This window comes from Anoplopoma fimbria, chromosome 13 (genome assembly GCF_027596085.1).
Source record: "Anoplopoma fimbria isolate UVic2021 breed Golden Eagle Sablefish chromosome 13, Afim_UVic_2022, whole genome shotgun sequence".
NCBI classification, from domain to species: domain Eukaryota; kingdom Metazoa; phylum Chordata; class Actinopteri; order Perciformes; family Anoplopomatidae; genus Anoplopoma; species Anoplopoma fimbria.
Genome location: NC_072461.1, coordinates 18,283,192 through 18,296,505, shown reverse-complemented (window position 1 = coordinate 18,296,505; position 13,314 = coordinate 18,283,192). Strand labels below are relative to the sequence as shown.

Genomic DNA, 13,314 nt, shown 5'->3' with positions numbered 1-13,314 from the left:
ACTGTGAACATGGTATTCATTATACCTGCTAAACATCATAATGTTAGCATTTTCATGATTCAAGTTTCCATTCAAATGTCTCCTGAATTTTGACTGAGATTCCAGAAAATTGGCCAAAGTAGGAGCAAATGAATGCAGTTATTGTTTTTGTGAAATTTGAAGTTGGTTTCACTAATTCTGTAATTAGGTATCAAAAACCACTGCAGAAGGAGAGACCTCACTTTACAGATGTGATTTTTTACTTTATCCAATGAGGGGAAATATGACTGATGTTTAAGGCACATGCTTCATTTATGTGGTGATTTATTGGCCAAGTTTGTTTCAAATGTACTTTGTTGCATTTTGCTCTTATTGACATACAAACAACAACCTCAGTCAAATTTAAATTACACTTATTGTGAGAATGTTAGTATGCTGACATTATCATTTAGCTCAAAGCAGCACTATTACAGCCTCACAGCGCTGCGAGCATGGACGCTTGGCCTTATTAAAGGCCAAGCGTCTTTAACAGTTTCTTTAACAGTTTCTTTCACTAGTAAATATCTTTCATTGTGTCAGCAGCGCCTATAGACCACACAAGTATACAGTAAGAACACCTCCAAATAGTAGCTAACAGAAATGTGCCATTCTTAGGGGGGAAATCTCCCTCCAACACATGCAGCTGCCTGACAGGCAATTCACAATGAGGAGGATGAGAAGTTGGCAGAGTTGCTGCATCGTTCTCAGTTTTTGCTTCCTGACTTACAATTTTGTCCCATCAGACAGACTGAGACATTGTAGCTACACGATGAGGGGGCTTTAGTTTCTTGGGAAATCACAATAGTGTTCTTGAGGTAGACTTCCAACAATACATCAAAATCCTTTCTAGCAGAAAAAGATTTAAGAATATGTTCTTTCTTTATGCGGAGGTCGGTGGCTTTACAAACAGCAGTCCACCAACTTACTGGGACATGTTGAAATGTGCCAAGTCAACACTATGTTCTCTTTTAAGTATCACTCAAATTCTTCTGCAGTGAATGAAAGTGACACAGTAGGCAGAACTACAGCACCTCATGCAAATTAACTTAATAACCCTAATTAAATGAATCAGGATAAATTTAAGGGCTAAATAGGCAGATACTGCTTCAAGCTGAGTTAAAAAATGAACGTTGCTGCTATGACCATAAAACAGCATAAAATGTTATGTCAAACAATTTCATGTTGTATTTTTCTCTCTCTCTAAAGCGTCCGACTTTTCATAAAATGCCAGATATGCTGTCAAATCCTATTAAAGCAGAAAGATCACAGATTGAGTGAGCAATTGCATAAACTGAGGGAATCCAGGGCTTGTGATAACTGACTGATAGATATGATAGGATTTGTTTAATGTGCTGTTGCTGTCTTGGCCAGGACACTCTTGTAAAGGAGATTTTTAATCTCAATGAGGCTTTTCCTGGTTAAATAAATTTAAAATAAAATAAAATAATATGCCATAATAGGACACTCAATATGGAATTCAGATTTTTGGGAAGTAATACGAAATTTACATCTTTCTGCAAATACCTTTTTCAAGGGAAACATCGGTCCGGACTCCCAGAGAATTGAAACAGTTCTTTTGTTCTCTAACTCAGACTGAAGACTTAATGGACAATACACTGTTAAGCATTATCAATCTGTGGTGCTCAGTGCATGCCAGAAGTGATTTAGCATTGAGGGGACATCAATTATTTTTGGGTACCCAACTTCCCTCAACTCGCCACACCTGTTTCGACTTCAGTTAACGATTTCCTGCATTTCCCTAAATGCCTTTCGACAACGGCCAGGGAAGTGAGGGTGATCTTGTTGCCGAATGTGTCTGTTGACAGAGTATATACAGTGATAGCATATAGTGAGAGTCAAAAGGGTCACGCCCCTCACTCAAACCACAGCATATCACACGTCTGCATTGCATTGTGGTCTGTTGAGGCAGCTGTCAGCAGAGAAATTGGTTTCCGGGCCTCTTCTATAATACATTTCTCTTTTATGATGTAGGGTTGAATGCCGGTGTGAAATTGTACGTCTGACACCAGAACTAGATGTTCATCCCTGAAGTTGAAATGTTGCAGTGGATGAGACATCACATCTTCAAAAAACAAACTGAGTCCAGAAACCCAAGGTACATCTTCAAATAGCATTGTTTTAAAATTGCTTGATAAAGTATTTCCTTTAAGGCATTTATAATAATTGCTCAGATAAGACTGTAAATTGACAATTTAAGACTATGGATTGTCCGCCCAAGAAAAATGATAATTGTCCTATTAAGTAAAACAGCATCAGTTGTTTCAACAAATGCCCCAAAAGGACTTATGTTAACATTCGGCTGTAGGAATCATGACATTTAACAGAATATTATTTCTGTTGAGAGCAAAGTGAAAATAGTGTCATGATGTTAAAGAGCCACAAACTCAGGCAGAAAGTTAAAGAGGTGAGCTGGGTCTGTTAAAATTCAGATTTTAATTGATCACTGTTCATTTCATTATTTTTTTTTACTGATATTCAAATGCTGGTTTCTTTTTTGTTTTGACCATCATCTTTCCCTAACTTCAACTAAGTGGTTATTATGGTAACCATGACAACAACTGGCCCCCTAACTCCTATTCATAATTTCAACTAAAACCACGATGTTTCTCTTGTGCCTAATCCAAACCAAACCTTGACAAGAGATATGTAAGATAAAAAATGGTTTAATTTTAGCATTTTTACAGTAAATTGGCACTGACAAATAATGTATATAATAACTATTATATATGTATGTGTTGTTCTAGAGAGCATTTACAAACGACACATTTTACTGTTTGATTTTTTTTTTTAGCCCTGCTAGCGAAAGGACTTGATGGATGCCAATGTCAAACTGTTGGTAAGGCCTGTTCAGTCTGAAATATCTCAATAGCTATTTGATGGATTGCCATGAAATTGTGTGCATTTATGGTCCCCTGAAGATTAACCCTTTTAACAAATATTAGCATTCTAACTTGTTAAACTAAGATTTTGTAAATCAGCATGTTAGCATTTTCATTGTGAGCATGATAGCATTTAGCTTGAAGCACATCTGTGCGTGAGTACAGCCTAACCATGCTTCTAGCAGTGCTGTAGGGTTTATTGCTGTAGCTAAACCCTTGTTTTCAGTTACACATCCAGTTGATAATCAGCGATTTTCACTGAGTGGAATGTGAGATTTTCGGTATTAAGAGAAGGTTTCCATCAAATCATACTTCTAATTAACACAAAACCCGTTTCAGCTGATTCAACGTTGCCGCAACAAAAGGGCCTTGAACACAAAAGAGAAGTTTAATATCCCATTAAATATTCATCATGGTTTATGTGTGGCTGGAGGAGCCGAGGACCACTAGAGATTGTGTGATTGGAAAGGGTGAATTAGTTTGATTTATCCCTGTGGTCTTTTTCATTTTAGCTAAATTAGTTTGGGTAAAAATGGGTCCTCTAATTCCATTTCAGAATTTCCAGAGTTCTTTGTTACAATATAATGTACAGTACGGTGCATGTTCGGACTCACCTGATTTGTTTATAACAGACAAGTTAATTTGATTTTGGGATTAAGTGAAGGACCAGGTTATTGTGCATTATCAAGTGCATATCGGAGTTAATGATGTTGTCAATCAATGCTGACCTCAATTTAAATAGGAGGTTTGGAGGTCAACAAAGCGATGACTTTCATTTATCTTTCCTCAGCTGCAAAATGTTTTCTCAGTAATCTACCAACAACTATCACTCTTCTTGCTTTAGGCCTGCAAGAGTCTGTAATGATCAGTCAGAGACACAAATAGCAGTATATATTCTGTAAATAAGTACATCTAACCCAGAGTGAAATTCAATATCGTCTGAGTTGAAGCGTGTAGGAAGAACATCATATTTTCCGCCTGTGCCAGATTAAGCTATTAGCAAGCTGGGGCATGTTCTATTAGTACATTGTAATGAGAATAATAAAATCTTGAAAACATCAACTGGATGAAAGAATAGATGCTAAGATTAATTATTATGAGACAATAGAATTGCCATATTCATTTAAACAAACCATGTTAGATGACACACACAGATCTCGTTTTGCCTCTCATGTTGTTGAATGTATTCCACCTCCTCATCAGAGCAGAAATCACGTCTGCCAAAAGTCAGAAGCATTAATATAGCAGTGTGTTTATTTGGGGGAGATTTCACCCCACGCACAGAACAACCTGAGAGGTGCTTAAAACCAAAGATAGGTCTGAGGTCTGATTACGTGCAGATGTGCTAATGAATCCCACTGCAGCGTTTTAACTCGGCATGAACATCACAGCCTTGGCTGGAACGAAAATGGGCAACACTTCCACATCCCAACTGGTCACATGCTGGTGCTTTTTCAGGCCCCTTGGCGTGACTTTCTAAAGCACTGGGCGGCCCAACATACTGTCGCAGTAAACAAGTGGTCAACGTTGTGATTTCAAACACAAACACCTGCTTAGGTTTAGGCCACAAAACCACTTAGTTAGGTTTAGAAAAACATCACGGTTGGGCTTAAAATTAGTACATAATCAAAATGTTAACAAGGTAATATAAGTACTGAAAACACGTCACAAACTTCACAAATGTAGCTTCAGAACAACTATTTGGGAAACAAACACCTGTCTCCTAGTTGAGAGTACTGTGTTGCAAGACTTTTATATAGTATGTCTGTTACTGTTGCTGAAATATAACAACCCCTTAATTCTTATTTTATTATATTTAAACATGTTTAATGACAAACTAAAATCCTTAGTAAATTTACTTAATGTATGAGGTGGTTTTAATATGAATTGGGCTGAGAAAGCAAACTGGAAAAACTAAAATAATAAGTATACAGTGAAGTATACGATTTTGTAAGTTTGCACACTGACAAAGACATGAACAGTCTATAATTGTAATGGTAGGTTTATTTTAACAGTGAGAGAGAATATAAAATAAAAAAACGAAAATCACATTATGTAAAAGTTATAAATTGATTTGCATTTGATTGTGTGAAATAAGTATTTGATGTGCACACAATCATTTTTCCAAATCTATTATTATATTGCATAACAGCCTGGTCCCAGGCAGGTGTGACTACAATCAAGCCTGTGTCCTCACTAAACTAATTAGATTAAAAGCCAAGGGATCATAATCACTGTAATATCCTAAAAATATATAATTAATTAATTAAATTAGTTTTAATAGTGCACTGTCCCTGCCAAAAACAAATGATAAAATGAATTACATTTTTCTCTAAGCATCTAATAATGATGTGGATGTGTTTATGAACTCTGAACTCTGATTGAAAGAGAGCTGTGTCTGATCACCCACACCTGGATCTCATTCAACAATCAGTGGAGCTCCCAGAAACAGCATTCCTCCCTTCTATTGAGTTTTTATTTTATAGTTTGTGTGGGTTCTTTTGTATATTTTGACCTGATGTCTTAATTGCTTCTGTTTCTGTCATATTGTTTTTTTCTGTTCATTTTATTCATACAAAAACAAATGTAACTCATTGTTACACTGAAAGTGCTTCAGCAGCCTTTTCTTGCTGTGATGGTCCCATGTCTTTGGCAAAGGTTTGGGAAACTTCTTTGTTATTGCTTGTGCTAAATTTCCATAATTATATACATGACCTACCCAATGTCACAAAACACATTGAGCAACTGTGATCATGCAGAAAAATCTATAAGTGAGTTTAGTATGGTTTTTTTTTCATATTACTAACGATGACAAGCCATACATTACACAAAAAAAAGTTTTGTAAGGCTTGTTACAGCCAATTTACTTAAAAGGCGGTATCTCCCTGCATTTTGCTGCAGTTGGCTTTAAGTGGAGCTGACCAAAGTCCATTTTTCACAAAATCATCAGGTATGATAAAAGATAAGTGGTCTAGTTCTGTTGACCCATGGATCATTGCCATCGAGTCTTGCAGTTTCAGTAATTTTCGATTCCCCCAAACAAGACGAAGACCAAGAAAAATGAGGATTAATGGCAAAAGATATTGCTTTTTGTGGAAGTACTAAAAACACAGATATTTTTTTTTATGTTTGTTACCTTTCATCGCAGCATGACGTGTTGTTTAATCATCAATTACACCAATACATGCTTCTCACAGCATACCAACTGATGTGTCAGAGAAAGGACGCATCCTTTTTTTTAAGAGGCTGTTCCACTCCTTTGGCTAACCTTTATTTTGCAAGTGAACAACAAATATTGAAAGCTGTCAAACTTCCTTCAAATGATGGAAGCCTGCCTTCTGTGCATTTACGCACAGATAAAGTACAAGCTGCCATCTTGGCAAGCCGAGGCTTATATTTTGATCGCTCATCATCTTTGTTTCTTTTTCGTGACATTTCAAAGACGGGGCTCATATTCTTGAGCCTAAAAATTAAACAAATGTTTGTTGAATAAAATGTACCCACAGCTGCAGGATTTGTAATAGGCAAACACTGATTAGATCCATAGGAGCCATTAGTTTTGAATATAAGCAGGAGCAGGATGCAGGATGCCACATTTCTGAGTGCAAATGCAGAAAAATGAAAACAACTTAATGCATGATTAAGGCTTGTGCTGGCTTAAATTGTTACTTTAAATACTAGTTTGCTCATCAGAGTGTTAACACTACAATTATTCTGACCCTTTCGCTTGTAAGAACTAGTGAAGTTGAAAATTGTAGTTATTTTTAGTCTAGCAGTTCAGACAGTATTTCTATCAGTCAGTTAGATGTACCAGCAGTGGCGCACCTTCCTTTCTCCTCACTTCATCTGCTCTCTCACAGCACACTTTAATTATCTATGAGCAAGGACCTCCTCAACTTATTAATTTTTGCATATTCCGCCAAGTACAAGAATCTTCTTTGGCTGAGACGGTGGGCTTTTCACTGTAATATTTTCTGAACTAACTTTGCAGGAGATGATCCGTGGGTGGACGTCAACCACTGCAGCTGCTCTGTGAGCACAGAAGTGGATGGCATTCAAGGGAGAGAGGGCCGTTTTTTAATAATGTGCCACAGGAAGACCGTGGAAGCACACAGTTCAAAGTGTTCATCGAAATTCGTTCTCGCCCGAGTTCAGTTCGCAGTGTCGAAGCCAACTTGCTGAGCTGTGCTGGAGGAAATCTATAGAAACAAATTTATTCCAAGTCTGATGGTCTGGGCATGTGCAGAAGATAACAGGCTTCAATTACAAAGCTCTTTCTCCTAATTGAAAATGCAGCTAATAGCCTAAGTGCTTGCTATCTGGGATAGCTAAAACAATGTGCAGGGGACTCACTATGTTGGGGCACTTGATTTTGACTGTTGGTTTTGAACCCTGGAGCAGCCTTTTTAAAGATTATTCTCTATCACTTTCATCTTTCTTGACACTTTCCACTGTGTGCCATCAATAAAACCAAAAAGCATTCTCATATATCAGGAGAGATTATGCTGCATTGCCTATATTGTGATGCTATAGCCCTAGACACTATCACTGCGCATCACAGGCTTCTTGCAATGCGACTTATCCTGAATTCTGATGGACGTTACATGGCTTTTAAACATTATAGTACATTAGATCTAAAAATGCAGCTGTTTGAAAGTATAAATACATCATTCTAACATAAAAAATCTGGTAGTGGTTTGGAAAGTCCTCTGCTGTACAATGTTTTCTTACATTACATTGCAGTGTTTGGCAAAATATTTAACACACACACACACACATACAGAAAAAAAATCCCATTACATTTTCAACAACTAAGGCTGCTCCCTTGAGCTGTAGAGGGCAAGGAATAACAAAGCTGAGGGAAGTCTCGGCTCCTTACCTCTGATGGGCTATTAGTTATTCCAGCTAGCAGAAGCCCCATTAGGTCTGCCATTTAATGCTCCCATGCCACATTCTCACATGAAAGCCACAAGATTGATGAGCCGACCACCTCACCTCAAGCTTCTTGTGTGTTTGACAAAATGCTCTGCCACAGATAATCTGACAAAGAACTGATTTAGCTACCTGTGTACCTCGCACTATGGGACATTACTAAAAACAATGAAACATATCTGTGCTGGCCTCTCCAGTAACTTAAGTAAAGGACACAAAATAAATGCAAGTGGTGCTACAGCGCAATCCACTGACTTTATACATGTTATGAAATGATTTAAAGGGTCCAAGTGGAATATAGAAGATGAGCTGTGTGGGGGTGTGAGATAAAACTTTGTCTCTGAGCTGCGCTCACAGAAGCAACAGAGAAGAAAGATGTCTCCTGTACTTCACAGCAGGTTAGTCCGACAAAAGGTGCGGCAAAGATTCAAGTGGAATGACATCTCTCACAACACAACATAAACTGTAAATCACATTAACCATACTGCCAAATAAATAAATAAAAAATTCTGGACAAAGAAAGACAGATGCACAGCATTAGGGGAAAAAAGACTACGCAGGCAAAAAAGTGCCTAATTAAGCATGAGCAAATTGATTAGTCCTTCTGTCAAGGCTCAATCCCTCAGTGTCGTATCACTGGTTCAGAGTCAGTCATGTGAAGGAGTCTGGCTTTAGGACGAGAATTTTAATTTAGAATTTTGGGACAAAAGTTTCACTTGTGTCGACGAATAAAGTTTCTTTATCTTTCTAAGATTAAACAAAATCTGCATAATGAAGTTTGTTACTGCAGAAGTACACTAAAGCCGGACAGAAATCGAGCCCAAATGCATAATTTATCTTTTATTCGGCTGCGGGCCTTCATAGTGTTATCCAGCCTGCGGTGACTGTCTGAACTTTGTAAATTAAACTCTAGAGGCAGATGTGATCAGCTGGTATGATAGTAAATATTTACATATTTAACACAGCACAAAACAAATATCAAAACTCACAGGACTCGTGTATTTACTACAGCTGTTGTAGCAAATGCACAGGATAGGAAAAGGACCACCTGCACAGTGACTTGATCTTATAATTTTGTATCATTCCATTTTGGACAGCAAGCCATTTGTGAATAAATAATAGGCTGGCTGATAATACGTAGATTCATCAATGGGCTCTTTTATGTCAGGAATGAAAGATGAACCTACTTTGTGCATAATGCATCTTCCTGTATGTAAGTTCTCCAGGGAGAGGAGCTGCCACTGCAGTTTTAGCTAATGGGAATCATATTTTAGCAACACAACTGTATGATTCAGAACAACAGCTGGGTAATCATATGGAACCGAACAAACCCAGCATATTGTAAAACAAGTCACCTTGCACTGACCCTTGCTTCCTTTATCCCAAAAACAGACAAGGGCAGAGGAGAAAAAAAAGTAGATTTCTCTGCAGATTGTTAGAAAATTTACCTCTCATGCCTCGCAGTGGAAATGGATTTTTGTAGGGCAACGGTCATACCTCGCATTCCCTGGAGCCTGAGATGGTGTATGTGTAAGGTCCTGTCCCATTAACCAGCACATCCATAGTCTCTGAGTGTGAAGGCTTGTAGTCCACATAGTACTCTTGCAGTGGTGAATTAAGGGAGCGCTCGGTCTCCCGTGCCTTTTTCTGGCGCTTTTTAACCGCCGAGCGCTGCTGAAGCTGTTTGATGCTGCTGGGATAGCGCTTCCATGAGACATAGATTACCAATAGAATTATAGCCACAGATAAGAGGAGGGCCATGCTACCAGCGATGATCTTGTGGAAGGACACATACTCAGTGTCTGGCAAAGGGATGGTGGGGGAGGCCTCGGAAGGAGTAGGGGAGGCTGTCCTGTTCCAGATCAGCTTCTTATCCCCCACAGACTGTGTGGGGAGAGGCAGCAGATTAGGTTCAAATGCAGAAGTGAGGGACGATGTCGTTGATGGGATGGGGGCCGGTGTCACTGTACAGATGTTATAAGTCTCCACCACATCGGTCACTTTCTCTCCTTGTGCCTCCTTGGGGCCGGCACAGATCATTGCGGACTCCTTGTTACCCTTAAAGGCCTTGAGCCAGGCCGCCAGGGGACATATGTTGGGGTTACAGTACCATAGATTACCAGCCAGACTGACGGTGGTGAGGGAGATCCAAGTCTCCACTGTCTGCTGAGACACATTGCTGAGCTTATTGGAGTCCAGGTTGAGAGTCTGCAGATTAGGGAGGCATTGAAATGTACTTGGGTCCAACTGTTGGAGCTCATTTCCAGAGAGGTCCAGCTTTTGCAAGGAGGTCCACATCCACGGCAGGCCCTGGGTTAGCAGTTTGATACGGTTCCATTGCAAATAGAGCGCCCGCAGGTTAGTCAGGCGAGGGAAGTGAGCAAAGTTTATCTTTGAGAACTGGTTGTGCTCCAGATGAAGCTCGATGAGTTTAAGAAGTCCCGCAAAGGCGTTACGTGTGAGGCTTCGTAGCCTGTTGTAGCCAATATCAAGAAACTCCAGGTTGCGACAGTCGAGGAAAACTCTCATCGGGACCGTTTTTAAAGAGTTTGACCTCAAATGTAAACTGAGTAGTTTCCGTAGACCCACAAACTGATTAGTCTTTAGAACCTGCAGTTTATTGTAGGAAAGGTCTAAATTACGTAAATTTGGAACGTCGTGAAAGGTGTTGTTTTTTAGTTGTGTGATCTTATTCGAGCTGAGAATCAGTTCTTTGAGCCTTCGTATCCCATGAAAAGCCTGGCCGTCCACATCACTGATGTAATTGTGGTCAAGGTAGAGCCAAACCAGTTGACTCAGGCCAGAAAACTGGTGGGCTCTGAGGTTCATCAGGCTGTTGTAACGCAGGGAGAGGCCCTGTGTGCCTACAGACACATTGCTTGGCACGTCACGGAAGGCATTGGATTCGCAGTATATTATTTTCCCATCACATCTACAGCTCTGGGGGCAGGGACGCTCACGGATGCCACTTGGAGCAGCAAGCAGCCAGGCGGGCACCACCACTGTGAACACAAGCCATCTGAAAAGCACGAGAAGTCCTGCAGACACACACAGAAAAGTGACAGACTTAAGAGCAAAAAAACACGCACAAATCAGGACTAATAAACACAGACTAGAAAAGAATAAAACCGATTGAAAAAATACATGAAACCGAATCTGGGAACCAAACAGTAAAACCCATACTGTGTTCTAAAGCATTTGTTAGCAGAGGGGGGTATTTTTCAGCCTACTTCATTCGCATCTCTGTGTTCATGTCAAATCTAGGCACACACTTACATTCATAACCACAGTCAAAGTCATTTTCTTGAGACATTGGAAAGGAGATTGATAACCACATGCATCAGGCATTATCCGTCAAATAGTTGCTGATAGAAATCCCCCCCTCCATTAGATCCCCAAGCCTGCAGTCATCACTCACAAACCGCAGGGGGGCAAAGACACCAGCAACATTTGCTTTGACTGAATTGTATGTATAAAAACAACTGAAGACTTTGCGCAGATATGAAGAACATAAGTAACCTACCCATATTTGCGCGGTGTCGGCTCCTCCTCATGGTTAGGGCTCTCTGTTGCATGCGTCCCAGGTCCACATGTTAGAAGCACTCGGCGTTTTGTCCAAGTTGTCGGACAGGCACCCAGGATGCCTGAATGTTCGGGAAATGTATACGCACTTTGCGCGACAGCCAGATCCGCTTTGCGCACGACCGCACACCTGTCGGAGATGCGAGTAGCTCCAAGAAGAGATGCTCATCAACCTCTGTCTATAGTTTCCCCAGCTTACCGCACAACATCAGCAGGATAATGCATATTTGGCCAGCCTGCCTCCTCACAGAGCCCTTGGATGGACGCACTCAAGCTTGTGGAGTCAGGAGAATGAAACTGTTGAGCGCGTTTACTGTGGGAGGCTGGGAAAATACATCTTAAACACCCGAGTCGCCAATTGTGAAATCTAGGTGAAGTGACAGAAAAAAAAAAGACAACGGAAAGCGAACAAGTGAAGAAATTTGACAGGAATAAACTGAGGGTCCGAACCCTGACAAGTTGGATGTATCCAGATTGAGATGTGGTCGGCGGAGGGAGAAGGCGCAGTCTGCCGTGGATTAGACCCGATGACCGTGGCATCGAGAATAAATCAGCTGTACAGCAACAGGAATGATGTTGCTGTAGGACTAAACTGAGCTCTCTGAAGCTCGTTTCAGGACTTGAGATGCCATCTCCTGGTCACTGGGTGACTCTCAGCGGCCCACACCAAAGTAGACTCCATTGTCCTGGTGAACAGAGCCTGCATATCAATTGAAGCAGAGGAATGGGGGAGTCTGTTTGCTCCGCATTTAGATATGTGTGATTATCTACTGCAAGTCAGATGCTTCTGAACAGCTTATATTTTTCAGCATTTTAGATACATTATGCATCTTGCTAACTGAAGGCTTGAATACAAAACTAGAAATGTGCCTGCTGAGCAATGATTATCACTTCTGTGCCCTTATATTTGATTATGGAATAATATAACAGTTGCATTAATACTGAAGGAGCAGATATATCTTTAATTTGTGTTTGTACTATTGGGTAGTTTAATCTTTAAAAATGCATCATATTTTAGAAGTACATTTTTGTTTTGTGCAATCTTAATTGAAGTAACTAATAAATATATCATTCAAATGCATGTAGGTGAGTAAAATATACAATCTATTTCTCCAAAATGTAGTGGAACAGAATTGTAGTATGAAATACTCAAGTACCTCACAAAATAACTCATTACGTTATTTTGAGTAAATGTTGGCTATTTTTCTTCATTGTAATTGGACAAATTAGGCATCTGTTTGCTGCTGTGGTGCCAGATGCATAATGTGTAATGAACCAATTGCTAATGTATAGAAATATGTACCTGACACTGTATCAGCACTGTATCATATGCTATTTATGATTTAATTGCCTGTCTGCAAAGCAACAGTGTCTGCAAGAGTTTTAACTACAAGTACCCCCCACTAATAACATATTGTTGAATACTCATGAAAAAGGTCAGCTAAGCCATAAGTATGTCTTCCCGTAAAACACTGTAACAGGTAAGAAAAATGTATCTATCAGATTCACATGATGGCCATTTCCTGTTACATTATTTTATCTACATATTGCTTTCTTATATTTTCTGACTTTAGGTAATTACCATAAGCACAATATTTGAAATGTAACCAGAATTACTAACACAGAATTTTGACTGGCAGTGTAGATTCAGTATACAGAGAAAAACAACAGATGGGTGGATATTTTTACCTCATTCTTTGGTTTTAAATGTCATTTTAAATCCATGCCAAGGAAAAAGTTAAGAAAGCTCAACGTGTATTTTCCTCCACAGGTCATTGTGACGTATCGACAATGAAATCTGTCATGTGTAAACAAAAGGTGCTCTCAAGGCCTCATAATGGGACTTTGAGTCAGGGTCGAAGTCATCACTTCTAATGGGTCC

The 13,314-nt window shown here is 39.6% G+C and overlaps 1 protein-coding gene across 1 annotated transcript in view; it reads right to left on the bottom strand.

Moving 5' to 3' along the window:
• The window catches only part of LOC129100678 (leucine-rich repeat transmembrane neuronal protein 4), a 38,321-nt gene extending 26,944 nt beyond the window's left edge, over positions 1-11,377 (bottom strand). The window contains exons 1-2 of the mRNA XM_054610117.1: positions 11,374-11,377; positions 9,299-10,888 (exon numbers count right to left, since the gene is read on the bottom strand). Of these exons, the coding sequence (XP_054466092.1) occupies positions 9,342-10,888; positions 11,374-11,377 (1,551 nt within the window). The 3' untranslated portion in view covers positions 9,299-9,341. The remainder of the gene's footprint in view (positions 1-9,298; positions 10,889-11,373) is intronic.
• Between the last annotated feature and the right edge of the window lie 1,937 nt (positions 11,378-13,314).